This window comes from Sinocyclocheilus grahami, unplaced genomic scaffold (genome assembly GCF_001515645.1).
Source record: "Sinocyclocheilus grahami isolate Dianchi unplaced genomic scaffold, SAMN03320097.WGS_v1.1 scaffold1233.1, whole genome shotgun sequence".
Lineage (NCBI taxonomy): Eukaryota > Metazoa > Chordata > Actinopteri > Cypriniformes > Cyprinidae > Sinocyclocheilus > Sinocyclocheilus grahami.
The window spans coordinates 209633-230565 of record NW_015506412.1 but is presented as its reverse complement, the minus strand read 5'-3'; the positions used below and the strand labels follow the sequence as shown (position 1 = coordinate 230565).

Genomic DNA, 20933 nt, shown 5'->3' with positions numbered 1-20933 from the left:
AGTTTACCGCGCCGCCCCTGCCCCTACCGTAAACTACCCCCCCCCCCCCCCCAAACCCAAACCCAAACCCAAACCCAAACCAAGCACCCTTGCTTTCATTAGGTAGTTGCTCCCCTAGAAGGACACCTCTTCTGGAATAGCAACTGCCATTCGATCGTACTCATGACTTTCTTCAACCCCCATTTCCCACCTCCACCTCCACCCCCTTCCACACCCCTACCGTGTGCCTGAAGAATGTGCACACCTATCTGAATCCCTCAGGTTTTGCACTAAGCATAAGGCTTTCTAATTAGAATGAAAAAACACATAAGAATTTTTCCTCTGACTTGTGATTCGCAGACCCCTAAAAAGGTGTAATTAGGTGACATACTATTCAGCACACACACAATTTTTTTTAACTAAGCAGACATCTTATAAAATAATAATAATAATAAGGATAAAATCCAGATAAGAGTCCAATATTTTATGAGAAACCACAGATGCAGTCTCCATAAATCCCTCATACTGGAAATGTAGCTGATGAAGGTAACTAGGCCTAGTAGGCCTGGACTACATTCACCATGGCTCAAACTGATGACTATACTGGCATGAAAAGCAGAAAAGGATCCCTTGTGAGTTGTGGGGGTGCGACAACAATATTCCGCGTGTTTTAGAATCACTCGCTTCTCTTTCTCAAAACTCAATGGTCCACTTGGCTTCCCTTGCAGGATCTGACACATTAGTTAACAGACACTAGAAAACAACTTAAGTAATACAATACTGTAGAGATGCAGTCTCGCCATCTAATAAACTAGTCTCAGGATTGAACTAATAAATGGCATGCGACCAAGAAACCAAAGCACAAGGATGTTAAGGACTCAACAGTAATTCACTGAAGCAGGTAGGCTTAAAGGAATAACAAACCACAGTAATGTTTAAATGCAAGGAAGGCTGTGTTATCAGCACTGAGTGAAGTCTTTTTTGAAGAGAATTGTGCAGCATGACAGTTCTATATGGACAGAACGCCTCACATTCAGGTGCAAAAACACTCAAGCTTTATTTAGACCCCCTTAGGTTCCACAACAGCCACTAGGCTACCTTGGGTTCACATTAAAAAATACATTAACAATATGACAAGAACAAAACATTTTATTCACCCTACAGTGAACATTAAAAATTACACATATTGCTTCTTAAACTTAATTGTATCAGTAATTGGAATACAAAGGACCAAAACAAAGGTTTGCGGAGTAGTTTATCTTTTGAAATGGCTGTTTTGACTAGAAGAAACTGCGGTCACCTTCCACAAGAATGGTTTTCTCTGATTCTTTTTGTTTAAAGCATTAAAGGCATCAATGCATGTTTTTGTTAGAAGACCTATTAAATATGTCTGACAAACTATTATCGGACATAAAATGAATCTAGAATGAAAAGTATCTAGTCTACTTTCACAAATCAAGTAAAACCACATTAAATTACAACATGGTTGCAAAGATTTAACGAACTATACAATTTAGTTTGACATCCTGTGGTTCCTGACCAACGTTTTTGAAGGTTAAGCACCATTAGGTCATTTGTTTTACCATATTCATGGTAAGTGCCAGTTTCTTAGACTTGGTCAGATGATCTACCAAACTGAAACTCTCAAAGCTATAATGAGAGTTTCAGTCTGGTACTAAATGCACTCAGCGAGAAAGAAACATGTTTGTGCCCTCAACGGGATGTAAATAAATCTACAGGGTCATCATGTTAAATCCTTGCTTATTAATAAACACACATGTACCATCAGTCATTTAACTAAAATCAACAGATGATGATGAACAAACTGCTTGGATTAATGGGTTGGGGACAGAATGGGCCCTGTATTTTTAGTTGTAGAGTCTATTTGCGGCTCTCAGTGCTACTTAACCACTTCCGTCTATTCTGAACACTGACTGTCCTCTGTAACATACTGTTGCCTCATCTGCTCAGCTGTTACGGTCCCTTTGGTGTAGTTTTGCATAATGTAATATAGCTACTGTCATATATTCATGATAGTTGCTTACATCAATGACCGTTTCTGGTTTCCTCATTTAAATCTAATCTAATTTACTGCAGCTAATTATTTGCAGTAATACTAACATTATAATTATTTTCAAACCAATGGGTATAGGTTGAAATTAAAGATGAATACAAAACTACTCAACCACTTTAGCTGCTTAAGTCACCGAGGTAACAGCTGATTGGTCCGTGTTGCTGAGCGGTGTATGGCGTGGAGATTTGACGCTTGTGTCCAATTTAAAATTAATTCATGAAAACTCTTGAGATTTTACATCCCAATACTGTTTTTCATTCCATATGGTAGGCCTACTCACCCATTAAAAATTAAATAATTATATATATATATATTTTTCTGTCTATAGATCAATATTTAAATGAATTCACTTTACGTAGACCTTTATAAAGAAAAGCAAGAAGTGAGCACAAAAAGCACTCGTGAGTTTTTACCTTCCGCTGCTGCTTCTCCCAGGCCGGGTCCAGTAACAGGTCGCGTTCCCAGTCATCCTCTTGGGTCATGTATTCCCCAGTCGTAGTCATCATGAGAGAACTGTATTGCACATGCGTTTCAATCGCTGTCATTTTTCAGTCTTCCAGGGGTGCTTGGTATCCCCTCAACCTATACCTTATGTTTTACCTCTTAATTCAACATACACGCCCCGTGCCGTACAATCAGAATCCCGTGCGGGTTTGGAGAGAGAAGACAAACCCCTGCCTGCGGTAACTGCTCCCACGCCGATGAGCTGACAGCTGGTGCTCAAACTCAACAAGTAACGGGACCCAATATGAGTGACTGACTGCTGCAGTATTTGGGCACAACTTCATTTCCTAAAAGGTAATGGGCGGGATTTGGGAAAGGTACAGAATGGCCAGCGTTAAATCCAAGTACTGTGTTTGACTTAGGTAAACAAAGGACGTTCATTCAGCATAATTAAAATCATAGGACCAGAAAGTTAAGCAACTCTAGTCTATCACTTGTAAGGTTTCACTCACATACAAAAGACTTCAGTCCCTGGGTTGTTAGATAAAATGACTATGCATTTAGATTTGTATAAAATGTTAACCTATTTCAATTGAACATGAAAATAAAGAAAGAAAAAAAACAAGACCACATAATATGATTTAAGCATCATTTATTGAACTTTACAAGAAGAAAATACAAATATCATGGCACTAAAGCCAGTTTGCAAATAAAAAAACATTAGGATTAAGATCCCTCTGACACTGACAATTACATACACCACAATGAAAGTTGCCCATTCAGACCTAGAAAAAAGATCAATGATACTCGAACATCCCTGAATCACTGAGTTTTTCAGTTCTTGATAATCTACAATCATAGTTTATCTACATGTAATTCTCCACTGTTCAGCTTTTCAAAGCATTTCTAAATCGGAGATGAAGCTGTAGGTCATTGGAAGGTTGACTGAAAAATCAATATGCACAATTGTAGAGTGTTCAATTCTACAATTTAAATGAGATTCGAGGTCAAAGCCTTTTTGAAGATTAGACGAATGAACAAACTTGTGATATTGAAAAAGAATGCCAATCACAGACAGGAATGTGTTTTAAGTAATGTTTGGAGTGACTGAATAGGCTTACCTTTAACAAACACTCACCAATTCTTTTTTCTGACATTCATAGCAGACTGTCCCTAGGTTAAACTGAAAAACATTTGTTACTTCTTGCTTATGGACATACAAAAGCATGCTCAATTCCTACGCTGAGAGAATTGAAAAATACATCCCTATAATAGTCAGAAGTCTAAATTTGGCAGGAAAACAGATGAACCCTTCTTTCAGTTAAAACTGAAATCAGAGTGTTGCAGTGGGATCTATGATCTTGTGAGGCTGAAATGGTGGCAGAAGGCATAAAGTTGAGGTGGATGTGAGCTGGACGCATTAGTTACTCACCTACAAGACCATTGCCCTACTTTTGGTCATCTCTGCACCCTTCTTAAGTACTCAAAGCATAGTTGGAGCGCCTCATCTCACCAACTGGAAGTGCTTCAAAAAGACTAAATGCCAGAGAACAAGCCAAGGCAAATGTCAGCCATTCTTCCCTCTAATTGTTTGAAAAAATGCTTGGAAATTCATTTCCAGCTCATTTTGAAAGCATACTGCGAGAAAACAAACCTCAAAGTCACTCAAACCTTTATCATGATAATTTGGGGCCAAAAGAGTCAGTATAAATATGAATAATCCAAGTAGAAAAGTTTTTTTTTTGTCCAAATACCAAACCATGAGCATTTTGGGAAGCTGAAAGAGGTTATTCTACTACTCCAGGCTGTTAAAAATAGGCACTGATCCAACCACATAACAGAAAACAAGTGCCATTCCCATTGTGTTGACTGTATTGTCAGTATAAACTGATGTTGGCCTGATCTGAGCTTCTCCAAGCAGCTGTGCTAGAATCATGGGGAAGTGTATAATCGAGGTGCAGGCGTGGTTGGGGGCAAATGGCTTTACCTTAGTGGGGAGCACATCCGAGGCATTGTGGGGCGCTAATTCTCTTCCCCCGTCATGCTCAACTTGGCGTCCTGAGGCCCGGGAGCCATTATAGCTGTAGTTAGCGAAAAGGGAAAATGTGGCTGGAACAGCAGTAATAATAACAAGAAACATGCACTATTTATAATAATACAAAACAGATAAAACAATTTACTGTGTAGAATCATTTGTGTGGAGCTCTGGTGTGCTGCAAAAAGCTACACCGTCACCACCTGTCCATCTGCATTCTATCATATATCAAATTGAGAAAATTAACACTACAGTGGATGTTTGCCTGTGAGGTTTAAGAGATGAAGTCGAAAGTAGAGTGGTGAAAGTATGGTAAAATTAAGTGTTCTAAGTGAGATGTGTGTGTACCCCACCATATTTCTTTGGAATGAAAGACTGAAGACTGCCTGAGGGGCATTCTAGGAAAAGAGGACATACATAACATGATTAAACAAACCATTCTTTTGACCATACCTTCCAATTTCAATCATTATGCACTGAAGGCTATCTAAAGGGAAACTACTCAACTGTCATAACATCTGTATCACTTCAAAAATCCATTGCAGATGCTATGAAATTTTGGGTAGATTCCCTTCAAAAAAGATTGAAACCTCTGGCACTAGATACATGGACTTTAACCTGGATTAATTATTCACACACTTTCGGTTTATGTTATAACATGAATGTTTAATTGAATTGCCTAAAATGCTCATGAACTGGGACAACACATTTTTTTCCCCTTAAGAACAAAAAATACAATTGTATGAAGCACTTCACTATTTTTTCACTAAGAACCAATTGCCTTAACTAGCTATATGTCAGGCCTGAACAGGTTTTACACTTCCCATCCCTAAATAATAAGTGTTTCCACCCCAAAACCCCTGAAATCAATTCACATGACTCGTAAGGATAAAGAGACTACGATAAATGTAATTGTGAAAAAAATAAATGGTCAGAGAAACATAATAGTAATTGCATTGGGCTACTTTCAGAAAAAAAAAAAACTCTTAAGGTAATTTAAGGGGTTTCCACCCGTACTTATGTAAGTCAATACTCCCAAGTATTCTGTCCATGTAAGAGAGGGATGCAAAGCCAGAGATGGCAGTCGTTTGCTCTTTATATCCTGCAAAACAAGCATATTCGCTACTGGCAGGCTATTGAACCAGTTCTGTTTGGTATTTAGCAACAATGACATCTCAAACTCATTCAGAGTCAATAAAGGTATCTGAATGGAAAACATTTAGAACAACGAATATGCTTTTTGAGTGACAAGCGTGTCCCTTTTGTAATTAATCTATTTATACCCTCTCTTTTCCAACAGACGATTTTAATATCAGTTTTAATGTTGCCAAACTGGGCAGGTGTATCCATCTGCACTAGTGAGGCAGTGGTTAGAGCATTTAAGTAGAGGTTTGTGGATTTGTTTGGTATTGTGTCATCTTAATATGCCCTCCCTTACTCAAATAGGAATATACCAAATAGGTCTGATGTGTATGTGATCGAGGTGCTCATGTGAAAGCTAAGGGATCAGCCAAACTGTTAACATTGTGTTCTCACTCTCACACACACAGACATCACACAGGTCCTCTGTACACACTAGCTAAACTACGCTGTCTTCCTAGTCGCTGTGAAATTTAACATCAGTCCAAGTACAATAGAATGATGGCAATTTGGATTAAGATATTTGACTGAGGCTTGCTCCTTTGTTGAACCATGAATTTAATAAAACTGTACCTGATCTGAAGTACTTGGTTTTACAAAAGTCTGTACACAAAAAAAAAAAAAAAAGTTTATTTTCACAAGGCACAGTCATTTGACTTCGGAGAATGTCTGACCCGACACAATGGTCAAACAGTATTTTATCTATAAAAGTGACAGCTGATATAATTCTGAGCACATTGGAGGGAAAAAAAAAAACGAAATTAAATAGAGGAGCTCAGAATCAAAACTTTTATGGCCTTGTAAACGTCTACATTCTGTACATAATGAGATATTTAACATTATGAGGGGGAAGATAACTGCGAAACTACAATATCAAATTGATGTTGCAGTAATAATTAGATGTATCCCTTTCCTCCAGTTACTTTTGTCATGTAGGACCAAAACTGACACACACACACACACACACACACACACATTTTCACATCCAAACATGCGTGCATACACTTGTGAGGTGGGGCTATCGATATGGGGACTCAGATGTGTGTTGGTGAGGGTAATCAGGTCGGCGTAGGAGGGGCTCCTTGTGTGTTGAAGTTGGCTCATACACTCTTGGTGAAGCAGTGGTGCCTGGGGCGGCCATCTGTTGCACATCCATTGGGCCTGGAGGCATCATGGGCATCGCAGGGGGTGGTGGTGGCGGCGGATAGCTGTACTGGTACTGCTGATATTGCTGATACTGCTGGTATTGTTGGTATTGTTGGTACTGCTGGTACTGTTGGTAGTACTCTGCATAGCACCTGGTATGGAGAAAGGACCGTTTAGATGTGCTATGTTGACTAAATAAGTAATGTATTTCATATACTTAAATTAAATAATAATAAAAAAAAAATAAAAAAAAAAAATATATATATATATACACAATATATATATATATATATATATATATATATATATATATATATACACACATTTATGCATGTTCTTTTTTAGGGTATATATATAAACAATTAGTATAAACATTAAAAAAAAACATATATATAAATATATAAAATATTGTATATGATATACTGTGTATAATATATTGTATACACATACATACATATAAGGTAGAGATATTAGGATACATATAAAAAGAAAGATGTATATACATTTTTGTATATAATATTTCAATATCATTTCTAATACTGTATACATTAGGATAAATATCCTAAAAAATATTTATATTTAAAATATTTACTAGAGATTATTTATGTTGCCAAACATTTAGCATGCCTTTACCTTGCAATTGGGTCGCCATTTTTAACTGCAGGTAGTTCTGGACCACCAGGAGGTGTTGGGAGCAGGGCCCGTCGTTTGGGTCGTGTCTGGGAGAATGGCTGGGGAACTGGATCAGGCAGTAATGGGGTCGAACGTCGTACCGGACTTCGGTCTCGGTCAGATTTGGTCACTGCCTGCTGTTCGGCCAGCACTTGTTGTCCCTGCTCAAAGAATCGGGCCCGAGCAGCTTCAAAGACGGCTTGGGGGTCAGGCTCTGTGCCTCCCATGGTCCCATAAGCTGGACTGGCACTGTACAGAGAGGAATTTGCTCCATAGGCTGGGTTAACAGCGGCAGCACCCGGCGGTGCTTCTCTTTCGTTGGGGTAGCCGTCCGCAGCTTGGCTTGTCGATGTGTTCAGCACCTGGTCTGCGACAGCACTGTAGACTTGACTCGCCAGGGCACCATAGAACGCAGCACTGACAGGTTTGCCATCAACCCTGGAAGTGGTCAAGTCTTTCAGAGCTGCAAACGTTGGGTCAGTGCTCGCAGTGTTATAGAAAGAGTTGTGGACACTCTGCTGCACCTGAAGGGGAAGTCCAGCAGCAGCGGCAGCAGCCGCAGCCAAGACAGCAGCCTGACTCTGGTGGTGCTCCATTGAAGGCCTGTTGATTGGGCATTCTCCTGCAAAGTGGCCATGTGCACCGCAACTGGCACACGGGACCTTGTTTGTGGTCTGCTGTACCTTTGAGAGCTCCACTGCAAGTGGACGCCCCATAAATGAGGTCCCGTGAAGACCCTCAATGGCTTGTTCTGCATCCTCTTTACGCTCCATGTGCACAAAGGCGTAGCCTATTAATGAGGAGGGCTTTGCTGCAAGAAAACGCATAGCGTTATATAACATCAAGAAATATGCACTAATACAAAGCAGGTGCATTATACACATACTTACTCTTTACTTTATCACAATCGAGAACTTTGCCGTAAGCTGAGAAGAGATCATACAGGTCTTCAACTGTACAGGAAGCGCATAGGTTCCCCACAAATACTTTGGTGGAATTGAGAGGCCTCCCTTTGGATTCCTCAACTACAAGGCTCCGGCCACGGTACTCTCGACCATTCAGATCACGGATAGCACGGTCAGCAGCCCCTTCTCCCTGCAGATGGACAAAGGCAAACTGCCTCAGTACAGTTATGTGCACCACTTCTCCATATGGGGCAAAAAGTGCTATTAGGTCATCTTGTGTGGTTTCCAAATCCAGATTCCCAACAAAGAGCTTCACTGCGTTGCTGTCGTCCATTGCACCCCAGAATACCTAGAAATAGGGAACAAACCTTATTTCTTTCTTTTTGGCGGCAAGACCCAATTCATTCTAAAACTAAACGGGTCTGATATTTTAGGTGGGCTTATCACACATGATTTGAATTGGTTGAGCTGAATAAAGAGCAATGAGAGACCTCAATTCGAATTACACGCGCACGTTTTACAGTTCCGTTGAATATAATGGGGCTGTTCAAACAGAACAGCCACGCAGCTGCTTTTCTTTTTTATATGTAAACCGGTGTTAGAAACAGACGCGTTTAATCGTTGCTCTCGCGTATGACACGGCGTTTTACAAACGTGGCGCACAAATCAAGTGCGTTTTCTTTTTTTTAAATCCACTACACTTTTGCGAGTTTTTAAACGCAAAAAAAGTGTTCCGTGTGAATGGGCACCATATTTTAGTTCGTCGCGCCACTCTTATTGTAAATGGAGTGATAGACACAAGCAAAAAAGAAAAAATCTTAAACCATTATAGTTAAAAAGACCCCAATAGTAACCCGCCAGATCCGGGAACGCGGTTAAAATCTGGCTGCGCCGTCGTTTCTAGAAAGCGCTAATCTCACCGAGTTTTGCTAATGACAACTGGCGGTGATTTACACGCATACTGTTAGCCAGCTGACTTTGAACGTCTTCCTCGAAACTTTCGTACCTGTCAGCCCCATAATACGCACTATTTGCGTTCATATAAGCCTCGAAGGTACTAAAAATCATATAATTAGCACACGCGTAGTTTGCTAGCCACGCGCTAGCTTGTTAGCAACCATAAACAGGAAATACAAAAATGATCGCTGATCTTACTCACTGTTAAAACAATTATTAGAATGGGAAAAACAAATGACGACCAAACACTAACGAACTGATTCAAAGCACAAATGTATCAAAACGACAAAAGTGTTTTGTCTACCCTCTTACCTAACGCGGCGGAGACACTTCATATCCGTTTCCCGACTGTTTGATGGTGTTCTTCTCGTCTAGTCCGTGTGAATACAAATGCTAGATGAAAGAATCCGGACGTTGTCATTATTATAAAGTATGTCATAGGGAAAGTTGACAATTTCTTAGGGAAGAATGTTGCTTTTCAAATATTGTTTTTCGAAATACTTCACGGGATACACCCAGAGAGACATAATAAGTAATTTAGGAGTTGAGGATTCAGGTTTGAGCTAAGTCAAGTCATTTAAACATAGGCTATACATATTTTTACTTGAATATGACATATTGTGACATTTGATATACATAATGTGAAATCACACACACACGCGCAACACACAAAATTACATTAAAATATATATATTTTGGGAAATATTTTATATAAATATATATATTTTTTTCATATAAATATATATTTTTCTTTTTCTCATATTCATGTATGTTGTTGAGTGTCACAGCAACGCATGCGTGTAACCAGGTGTGAAACCGTATGAGGACGCTCGCCTGGAAAACACACTTGTGGGAAGACGAAACATGAATCAGAGTTTCATACCGACTCCTGTCCTGCAGGCATCTTCTCGAACGTGTTGGAAGAAGGGGACATAACAAGCAACATTCACCCCTAATTATATATTCCTGGACTTTCCACATTCCCAAAAGTAATTCCGAGCATTTCATGGATCTGACACTTTGGGAAACGCCACGAAGTAGTGTAGTGTGTTCTTTTTGAATAACAGCGCCTGGGAAACAGAGGTAAGCGACTCTTCTTCTTCGTGTCTTTTAAACACAGTCATGTGTTTGGTTATGACTATGTTTTAGTGCCATGTGGCATTCACAGTAGTAATAAATTAACCTTCTTCTAAGAGAGATTGAGGAAGTTTGCGCCCAGTCACAAGGCGTGAGTAAGATGTCGATTTTAGGGCTTCTTTTTCTCATTTTTGTTTTTTAAATAATGAAGTTTGTAGGAAGTGTTTAATGACTTTTCTCAGATGATACATTATTGAAAGAATTGTCAAGATGTATCTATTGTATTCTCGCTCTACACCTAGCATACTGTTATTATTAATAGGCTACTAATGTTATTGACTATTATTATTATTATCATCATCATCATCATTGCTGAATTATTAGTGAATTACTATTTGTGAATGATGTTATTCTGGCCATACCGTTTTCAAGTTTTCGAATCCCGGATACGACTGCGCCTCATTAAATAAATAGCTATATATAGATATAGATTTTTAAAATATATATATATATGCTCTGTAATTCCATTTAGCTCTGTAATACTGTTACAGCTCATGAAAATATCTTGCCCAGGCAGCAATTAAAAAAAATAATAATAATTCAGCCTGTAGTACAAAACAGAGATAATAGCTGCTCTTTCCTAGTGCATATTTAAAGGCTTCCTTCTCACCAGTCTGGACTTGATCTGCTCATACCGAGACTCCAGTAAATGAGGCAGCAGTTATATCAGAGCTTAGATGGACAGGACTGCAGTTTACACCCTGTAGTTTTCACGCCCTTGTTTATTCATTTAAACCTGTATAATTGGAATGGTGAACTACAAATAAGAATGTTCAAGTCAGTGGCAACCCCCCCCCCCAAAAAATGTAATGGGGTGGCCAGAGGAGGCCACAGCAAATCTTGGCCAAATAAATAGAGTAATGTTATACAGGTGCATCTCAATAAATTAGAATGTCGTGGAAAAGTTCATTTATTTCAGTTAATTCAACTCAAATTGTGAAACTCGTGTATTAAATCAATTCAATGTACACAGACTGAAGTAGTTTAAGTCTTTGGTTCTTTTAATTGTGATGAGTTTGGCTCACATTTAACAAAAACCCACCAATTCATCTCAACAAATTAGAATACTTCACAAGACCAATAAAAAAATAACTTTTTTAGTGAATTGTTGGCCTTCTGGAAAAGTATGTTAATTTACTGTAATGTACTCAATACTTGGTAGGGGCTCCTTTTGCTTTAATTACTGCCTCAATTCGGCGTGGCATGGAGGTGATCAGTTTGTGGCACTGCTGAGGTGGTATGGAAGACCAGGTTTCTTTGACAGTGGCCTTCAGCTCATCTGCATTTTTTGGGTCTCTTGTTTCTCATTTTCCTCTTGACAATAGATTCTCTATGGGGTTCAGGTCTGGTGAGTTTGCTGGCCAGTCAAGCACACCAACACCATGGTCATTTAACCAACTGTTGGTGCTTTTGGCAGTGTGGTCAGGTGCCAAATCCTGCTGGAAAATGAAATCAGCATCTTCAAAAAGCTGGTCAGCAGAAGGAAGCATGAAGTGCTCCAAAATGTCTTGGTAAATGGGTGCAGTGACGTTGGTTTTCAAAAAACACAATGGACCAACACCAGCAGATGACATTGCACCCCAAATCATCACAGACTGCGGAAAAACTTAACACTGGACTTCAAGCAACTTGGGCTATGAGCTTCTCCACCCTTCCTCCAGACTCTAGGACCTTAGTTACCAAATGAAATACAAAACTTGCTCTCATCTGAAAAGAGGACTTTGAACCACTGGGCAACAGTCCAGTTCTTCTTCTCCTTAGCCCAGGTAAGATGCCTCTGACATTGTCTGTGGTTCAGGAGTGGCTTAACAAGAGGAATACGACAACTGTAGCCAAATTCCTTGACACGTCTGTGTGTGGTGGCTCTTGATGCCTTGACCCCAGCCTCAGTCCATTCCTTGTGAATTTCACTCAAATTCTTGAATCGATTTTGCTTGACAATCCTCATAAGGCTGCGTTTTTTTCGGTTGGTTGTGCATCTTTTTCTTCCACACTTTTTCCTTCCACTCAACTTTCTGTTAACATGCTTGGATACAGCACTCTGTGAACAGCCAGCTTCTTTGGTAATGAATGTTTGTGGCTTACCCTCCTTGTGAAGGGTGTCAATGATTGTCTTCTGGACAACTGTCAGATCAGTAGTCTTCCCCATGATTGTGTAGCCTAGTGAACCATACTGAGAGACCATTTTGAAGTGTTGATTAGCTGATTGGCATGTCACCATATTCTAATTTGTTGAGATAGTGAATTGGTGGGTTTTTGTTAAATGTGAGCCAAAATCATCACAATTAAAAGAACCAAAGACTTAAACTACTTCAGTCTGTGTGCATTGAATTTATTTAATACACGAGTTTCACAATTTGAGTTGAATTACTGAAATAAATGAACTTTTCCACGACATTCTAATTTATTGAGATGCACCTGTATGTATTTACTTTTGTTTGTTAATATGATTTTATTTAGCAACTAATTACTCTTTAAATAGTGTAGTTATTTTCCTTAAAAATAATTACACATCAGCAAATATATGTGCAAACAAAACAAATTAGGCTATTTAAATATGTAATCATATTTAGTTTACAAGATCGCCGGCGGCCTCAGATCATTGTTGTTTCACATTCACAGCACGTAAAAACGTCTCACTCTTACTTGATCTGGGTAAACTGTGTGTCATTAGAAAGATTCAAGGCTCCAGCTTTGATATTTGACCACTTTTTATGATAAAACTTGGTTGCAGTGAAAGTAATTTCTTAATTTATGTCAGGAGTGCACAATAATACTTCGGCAATGTATCGTATTTTGAATAGAATAATAACAAGCATTCATATTCAGTCAAGTCTGCTGCGGTTTATTTGTGCTCACATAGCTTCACTGAACAGCTTATAGTCCAAAAGTGCATACTTGGAGCAATACTGATATGTTTACACAAGTTTACTTAATATTTCTTCAGGCAGAATCATAACGCTCATAACCCGCCCCGTCTCTTCCGACCGCATTGTGTCCACAGGAAACCCAGAAAAACATTTCTGCACACAAATATGAAGCTAATAAACACACGATTACGATAGTATATAATTGGTATGTCATTTACATGAGATTTGGGGTATTTTCATAACAATAAAGAATGTTTAAATGAGAAGGGCAGTGAAACAGCTACTCTGGTGGCGCCAATCTACAATCTTTTTGGTGGCTTTTTTCTTTTCTTTCACTTCATGAACTATTGTGAATTTACATTATGCATTTAAATTATTACCCACTGCAAAAATCATACTAGGGGTGGCCAGAGTTTATACAGTGTCCCTCGGTTCAAGGTGATGAATATATATATATAAAGGAAAAATGCATGATCTCTTATTATTTCTTTCGTTGTTATGTGACAAAATATAATTATTTGAAATATCCCACATTTAGATTTTTGATGAAAAGGCACGTTTTGTTCAGGTCAGATAAGAGTAACCTTAAAAACATGTTGATATGACGACTCAAAAAGTTGATATTTGCAAAACATTTTTATTTAAAAAAAAATACTAATTAAGTTGTGTACACTCATATTCAAAGTGCAAGTGTTTAGTGTTTACACCACTAAATTGAAGATTTATGCTTTTTATCATTTTATTTATTATTGACCCATAAGTGAAGTGAAGTGACTTATTATTAAATCAAATATATTATTATTATCAAAGACACATCTCGGAATTAAATCTGAATAAAGTTTCATAGGGAGCTACTCATGAATCTACAACATTCAGGGGGATTTTTTTTTTCAAGGAACCAAATGGTCCCTTGAGAGGAAAGTTTTAATATAGAACTTTATTAATATAGTTTTTACACTTAAGTACATATGTTATTTATGTTCCAAGTAACATCAAAATAATAAGTTATAATATAATATATAATAATCAGGTTTTTTTACTTCTCAGTTGAGCTTAGTTTGGAGCATGAAGTTTTGGGAAAAGTATCTGGCCTTTCCTAAATTTTAACAGTGGAGGCATGTGTGGCCGTGGGTAGGAATGCTCAGTGGAATATGTAAGCCTATGTTGCCATAGCAGCCATTGGTTCTTGCCAAAAAGTATTCCATACTGGCCCACACAGAGTCAACCTGCTACCAACCTCACTCAACTCGTGAACAATTTACTTAAGTGTCAGCTTGAGAGACCAGAGTGTTCATTATATAAGATGCATCAGTGAAGTTTTGAAATAATGCATTCACTTTCACATATTTTATTATCATTATTATTATTTTTAACGGAATAGGACAGATTCATGTCAAAATAAAACACCTTTATTACATACTTCTTGAAAATGTAATCTCAGTTCCTCTTCAGTTCCTCTTCAGTTCCTCTTCAAATGATGCTTCTGTTATGTCGTCTTTAAGAACAATGCAAGTGATTTTTGAATGGTCTGTGTGAATGCAGAACAAAAACAGCAGAGATGTGCTATTAGTCTGACTGTGACACATGGTTCTCACATGGCCAGGAGAAAGACAGAATCAGCAAGGGAGTTTCCCTTGGCCATTGAAGAGCAACGGTCAGAAGGAATAAGTAGGCACATGATTGTGTTGGAAATAGCAATTCTAGGAAAACGGTGTCGGTGACAAAACTTTAGAGAAAAACATAGATGTGTACATGAATAATTTACTGTAAGACAGAGGACTCAGTTACTGACTTAAAGACATCCTCCTGAACTGGTCAGAACTTCCTTTTTTTCGTCAAGTGCAAACACGAACACCACAAAGAAGAGAAACAGAGATACGTTGCCAAAGGAGTTGAAATCTCACTTCAGTTTGTTCTAAAGATGCAGGGTGACCCTGTGTACGACTATCCTGACGCTCGGCCCGTGGGGGACAGACGGGCATGTCAACAGAGAGGATCCCTGAGGAGCATCAGTGTACTGGACCGGCTCTTGTTGACACACCCTGTGTGGCTCCAGCTCTCCATTAACTCGGCTCCAGCTCTACATATCCTGCGGCGTGAGCCCCCCGGGGTGAGCAGCACATCCGTAGCACCATCTGGTTTGAAAATAGACAGTTACAGCAAACTTTAACAGCATTTTTGGAAACTTTTGTTACCTTGCAGACTTTCCTGGTGCGCAGGTCCAGTACATCGCAGAAAAAAATGCTGTGCGTTCGGCTGGCAGACGACAGCATGCCGTCCTTCTTCAAACAGGTTGTCATCCGAGAAGAGGACTCGGGTGAGTATGAAAGGCACAGTTTTATATAGGAATATATTCATGTAAACAAGCAATACATCTTGAAGAAAAAGCAACAACAATAAATATACATTTTAATATGTAAAAAATGCATGTATTATATAAAGATTAGTATAAGTCAGTCGTATTATTCTCTTTTTATTTTCAGTTGAATTTTTTTGTCGGCTTAAGTTATCTAACTAGACTATTTCCCTTTTATCAACAGCCTTCTCTTTGGAAAGCTCAGCTATCAGTTTCCCAGACCTGTGCAGACTCATTGCTTTCTACTGTGTTAGTCGGTATGGATTAGTATTTACTATTTTGTACCTACAGCAACAGCATGGCACTCCCCAAATATGACATTTCTATTCCATGATTTTCATATATCTGTAGGGATGTTCTTCCTTTCACTCTGGAGCTGCCTGAAGCAATTGCTAAGGCTTCTTCACACAAACAGTTGGAGTCGATCTCTCATATGGGTGTGGGTAGGTACAAGATTCAGAGTCTGTTCAAATGAACTGCAGGTTTGAAAAAAGCCGTTCTGTAAGGCATGGTAGATCATTGCTTCTTGTATGGTACAAAAAAGGCTAAATTGGCACAAAAAAAAAAGTGGCCAAAATTTTTTTAATGTTAAAGAAATTAATTATTTTATTAGCAAAAATTCAATAAACTGATCAAAAGTGACAGTAAAAGCATAATGTTACAAAATGTTCCTATTTCAAATCAGTGCTGTCCTTTTGAACATTCTATTCATCAAAGAATTCAATAAATGTAATATGGTTCTTTTCAACCTTGATAATAATTAGAAATAATGATTTCTGACAGATCTTGTGACACTGAAGACCAGAGTAATGATGCAAAAAATTCAGCTTTGCATTACAGGAATAAATGACTTTTTATTTAATTTATATTCAAATAGAAAACTGTTATTTTAAATCGTATGTGTGTGTCAATAACAGATACATTCATGATATATTGTTATTTTTACAATTCATAAATATCAGCTAATATGCATCATAAAATATGGTTATCATGATCTTGATGACTTTCTGTATTCCACAGAGTTCTGGAGTTCCCACTTAAATGTTCGGGGTCCTCGCAATGAACCTCCTGCCACTGACAAACTCTTGCCTCCAACTCCAAGCCCACAAGACTGCTCAACGCCCATCAACCCAAACCCCACCCCATTCCAGGAGCTTTGTCCAATCCAAACACGGAGTCCCTGCGAGCTAGATTACGGGGGAGGCAAAGGTTTATGTTTTGTCAACCCTCTTTTCCTACAAGACTACCCAGGTCGCAACGCCATGCGCAGGCGTCATCATTTCAAAACCAGTGTGAAGGTTCGTGTCTCCACTGAAAATTCCAGCCCCTTGTCGCCCCCTGTCCTCCCACCACCTCCACCGCCATTACTGGCTAAAGCCAAATGCAAAGCTAGATTGAAAGCTGCAAAGCAGATGATCCCACCTGTTGAAGTTCAGGCCAGTGAGGAAGCTATCAAGAAGACTGTGGAGGAAGCCACAGACTATATGCAACCTTGTGTAGTGTCACAGAAGAAAGCCAAGGTCACCTCTACTCTTTCTCCCACTGCTGAAGAAGACTATCAGATGCCTATAGCTCTTCAGAAGGTACTGAACCTTTTCAGAGCTGATTTTATGGGACATTTTAGTTTCATTTCTGAATTTTGAATGACTGCCTCTTTGCTTTTTTAGGCCCAGCTGAAAATCCTGGAGCAGAAAGGACAGGAAGAAGATGAGGAGGAGGAGGAGGAGGAGGAGGAGGAGGAAGGGCTTGTGTTGGAACAACGACATGCTCCGTCTCTCAGTGAGCTGGACAGCAGCAGTTCCCTCAGCAGCCTCGACGAGGCCGAGGAGAGTCCTGAACGTCCTCCCCTCGTACGAGGCACTAGCAACCCCGTCATGCCGCCTCCAAGGAAGTCCATGTCCGCCCTGCGCAAAATGAGCGCCGCCTTCATATCCTTTTTTGCCCCTGAGAAGCGAGTGGCGCGGATGGTGGAGGACCTGTCTCGTGACCGTCGCATGGCGTTTGGTGCTCTGGTTCAGGACTTCCTGAGGCAACAGAGAGAGGCGCTGAAGCCACATTGCTTGACCTCTGCTGTACAGCTGCTGCAGGATTTGCGTCTCTTCATCAATCAGGCCAAAGCATTCCTTCTGGAGTGTGGAGAGCTGGAACCTCCGATAGAAACTCTTCTGACTGAGAATGAGAAAGGTATTTAAGTCAGTGTGATTTGACCTAATAATGTTGTTGGTATTATTTACACACTTAAATGTTGCAATACAACCATATTTTCCTGTGTGCAGACCAAGCGCTGGAAAAGGCCATGTTCCGCTGTGTGCTAAAGCCTCTGAAGCCTCAGATTGACGCGGCTCTTCGGACCCTGCACAAACAAGATGGTTCCTTCCAGAGAATGATGGACAGTTTGCAAAGAGCCAAAGGAACCTCACCGCAGAAGCTCTTTGGGGTTCAGGTGGGCGTTCCTGACGCCCCGGGCATTGAGAAAATTAAGCACAAGCTGACTCTAATGCAGCGGGCGTACTCACCCATTGACAAAGTGTTGCTGCTCTTGCAGATCTGCAAACTCATTTACAAAGCCATGAAAAACAAATCAGGTAAAAGGTTTTGGAATAACACACGTAGATTTATTTTTGCACATACAATACCATTCAAAAATCTCTTATGCTCATGTATCAAAAATAGTTAAACAATAAAATTGTGAAATATTATTACCATTTTTTTCATATTTTAAAATGTAATTTATTCCTGTGATGCAAAGCTGAATTTTACGCAGCCATTACTTTATTCTTCAGTGTCATGTGATCCTTCAGAAATCATTCAGATTTTGTGCTCAAGAAACATTTATTATCATCAATGTGAAAAACAGTTGTGCTGCTTAATATTCTTTGATGAAAAGAAAGTTCAAAAGAAATACATTTATTTGAAATAGAAATCTTTGTAACAATGTCTTTAATGTCACTTTTGATTAATTTAAATAATCTTTGCTGAATAAAATTAATTTCTTTTAAAAGTAAAAAACCTTACTGATATAACCGGTAACTAGTAAGATATAACTAGTATTGATGCACAATAAAATCGGTACCATATTGATTATTGGCTGATTTATCATATTGGTCGATATTGGATATTGAATTGTACATGCTCATTTCCCATATTTTTACACTTAGATTACCTTAGCCATCATCTAACGTTTATCTATATTCTTAAAAACAGGGCAGGAATTTGGAGCAGATGACTTCCTGCCTGCTCTCTCCTATGTGATGGTGCTGTGCAATATGCCAGAGATCTCTCTGGAGGTGGAGTATATGATGGAGCTTTTGGAAAGCTCTTGGCTTACAGGAGAAGGTACGGATGAAAAGAGCTCCACAAACACTGATTTCAGATATCCTTCTGAATTTTGAGCTCCACATTTAATCAATACATGAATACATGCCTAACTTCTATATTTTTTACATTTGGTAAACTTACCCAACTCTTACCCAAACTCAAGTTTTCATTCTGTAAATAACTGTTGTTGTTATTATTATAAATTCTCTTGAAGGGGGTTACTATCTGACAAGCGTCTATGCCAGTTTGAGTCTGATTCTGAGTCAGCCGGAGGATGTGCCACCCAACGGCCTTACAAACCAGGCCAGAGAGTCTCTGAAAGAATGGAGCCGGCGCCGGAGCAACGAAACCACAAGTCACAAAGACAACAAATTGCATCAGGTCAGATACACTGGTTGAACAAAGCACAACTACTCCATTTGAATTGTGCAAGTATAGTCCAACAACAAGAGCCCTGTGTTGTTTCTATGCTACAGAGGTTTATAAAGGTGCTGTTTCAAGATGGCGACAGTAGCTTGGTAAAAACTCTAATGTGGAAGACTGCGCTCAACGGTGAGGCTATGGCTCAGCTCTGTGCTGTGAAGTTTGGAGTGGACCGGCCAGAGGATTACAGCCTGTACTGGAGGAGAGATGGGGTGTTAACACCTCTCCCGCCTAACGTCCAGATTCAAGACCTGCAGAGCATGGGTGTGAGTGGGGCTCCCCTTATTTACCAGGCGTCTGGTCAGGATGAAAGGTCCCAGAAGTTGAACAGAGGGAGTGCGGTGGATCTAACAGAGGCGGCTTCATAATATGGGATATTTTCGGATGTCACATGTAGGTCAAAACAATTCTGCATTTTATACAGCATGCCTGATTTCTCACAGAAAGGCTGATGAAATATTAATAATAATAATATGCTCATAATGGTAACCATTTATTTAATGTAAGATAAGATTACACCTCTTAAAAATAAAGGTTGTTTTTTGACATCTATGGTTCCATTAAGACATATTAACATCCATGGAACCTTTCTATTACACAATATGTTCTTCATAGTAAAAAGGTTCTTTAGATTTTTTTTTTTTAACCAAACATTCTTCTATGGCATTGGAACCTTTGTTTTTAAGATTGTAGATCAACCGGTTTAGTGTCCAATACTGCTAATCACGGATTGAGACCTGCAGAGCATGGGTGTGAGTGGGGCTCCCCTTATTTACCAGGCGTCTGGTCAGGATGAAAGGTCCCAGAAGTTGAACAGAGGGAGTGCGGTGGATCTAACAGAGGCGGCTTCATAATATGGGATATTTTCGGATGTCACATGTAGGTCAAAACAATTCTGCATTTTATACAGCATGCCTGATTTCTCACAGAAAGGCTGATGAAATATTAATAATAATAATATGCTCATAATGGTAACCATTTATTTAATGTAAGATAAGATTACACCTCTTAAAAATAAAGGTTGTTTTTTGACATCTATGGTTCCATTAAGACATATTAACATCCATGGAACCTTTCTATTACACAATATGTTCTTCATAGTAAAAGGGTTCTTTAGATTTTTTTTTTTTAACCAAACATTCTTCTATGGCATTGGAACCTTTGTTTTTAAGATTGTAGATCAACCGGTTTAGTGTCCAATACTGCTAATCACGGATTATGTTTAGCTGGTGTTGTGTGATTTTTCATTGGGCTAAATTATTAAGCAATTGTTTGTGTATTATGTTTAATCTTCTTATAGGTTGGTTATTAATGACTGGTTTCATTACTCCAACTCTCAGTTCTCCGTAATTAACCAATTATTATGAGATGGTCAGTATTGAGAGATGGGATTTTGTCTTATTGTTCATCTTGTATCATGGTAATATTTATATGAAATGCATTGGACAAATGTTTTGGTATTCTGAAAGTAAAAGAC

The 20933-nt window shown here is 39.0% G+C and overlaps 3 protein-coding genes across 7 annotated transcripts in view; 1 reads left to right on the top strand and 2 right to left on the bottom strand.

Annotated features, from left to right (window-relative positions):
• The window catches only part of LOC107568314 (alpha-actinin-3-like), a 15624-nt gene extending 12838 nt beyond the window's left edge, over window positions 1-2786 (bottom strand). Inside the window, exon 1 of the mRNA XM_016254267.1 lies at window positions 2467-2786. Coding sequence (XP_016109753.1) covers window positions 2467-2598 — 132 coding nt within the window. The 5' untranslated portion in view covers window positions 2599-2786. The remainder of the gene's footprint in view (window positions 1-2466) is intronic.
• A 346-nt stretch (window positions 2787-3132) lies between these two features.
• Window positions 3133-9745, bottom strand: rbm14a (RNA binding motif protein 14a). 2 transcript variants are annotated; one of them, XM_016254257.1, is made up of 4 exons: window positions 9665-9745; window positions 8381-8744; window positions 7452-8301; window positions 3133-6970 (listed from the first exon to the last, which is right to left on the bottom strand). In XM_016254257.1, exons 2-4 carry the CDS (start codon window positions 8727-8729, stop codon window positions 6691-6693), a joined length of 1479 nt encoding a protein of 492 aa, XP_016109743.1. In that variant the 5' UTR covers window positions 8730-8744; window positions 9665-9745; the 3' UTR covers window positions 3133-6690. The 2 variants fall into 2 exon arrangements, with proteins under 2 accessions (XP_016109743.1, XP_016109744.1); XM_016254258.1 differs by lacking the exon at window positions 9665-9745 and adding an exon at window positions 9555-9644.
• A 119-nt stretch (window positions 9746-9864) lies between these two features.
• On the top strand, window positions 9865-20102 carry rin1a (Ras and Rab interactor 1a). Of its 4 annotated transcripts, XM_016254249.1 has the most exons (12): window positions 9865-9908; window positions 10253-10435; window positions 15281-15469; window positions 15562-15676; window positions 15900-15972; window positions 16067-16158; window positions 16736-17298; window positions 17383-17899; window positions 17992-18300; window positions 18920-19051; window positions 19248-19414; window positions 19510-20102. In XM_016254249.1, exons 3-12 carry the CDS (start codon window positions 15281-15283, stop codon window positions 19822-19824), a joined length of 2472 nt encoding a protein of 823 aa, XP_016109735.1. In that variant the 5' UTR covers window positions 9865-9908; window positions 10253-10435; the 3' UTR covers window positions 19825-20102. The 4 variants fall into 4 exon arrangements, with proteins under 4 accessions (XP_016109735.1, XP_016109733.1, XP_016109734.1 ...); XM_016254247.1 differs by lacking the exon at window positions 9865-9908 and having other exon boundaries at window positions 10164-10435; XM_016254248.1 differs by lacking the exon at window positions 9865-9908 and having other exon boundaries at window positions 10164-10435; window positions 15200-15469.
• Window positions 20103-20933: the final 831 nt, after the last annotated feature.

Coding starts and splice junctions, on each gene's coding strand:
- rbm14a (XM_016254257.1), bottom strand. CDS start 8,729: ATGGACGACAGCAACGCAGTGAAGCTCTTTGTTGGGAATCTGGATTTG. Junction 8,302..8,380: donor CGATTGTGATAAAGTAAAGA/GTAAGTATGTGT, acceptor GTTTTCTTGCAG/CAAAGCCCTCCTCATTAATA. Junction 6,971..7,451: donor AATGGCGACCCAATTGCAAG/GTAAAGGCATGC, acceptor TCTCCATACCAG/GTGCTATGCAGAGTACTACC.
- rin1a (XM_016254249.1), top strand. CDS start 15,281: ATGCAGGGTGACCCTGTGTACGACTATCCTGACGCTCGGCCCGTGGGG. Junction 15,470..15,561: donor TGCGGCGTGAGCCCCCCGGG/GTGAGCAGCACA, acceptor GTTACCTTGCAG/ACTTTCCTGGTGCGCAGGTC. Junction 19,052..19,247: donor CTCTTGGCTTACAGGAGAAG/GTACGGATGAAA, acceptor ATTCTCTTGAAG/GGGGTTACTATCTGACAAGC.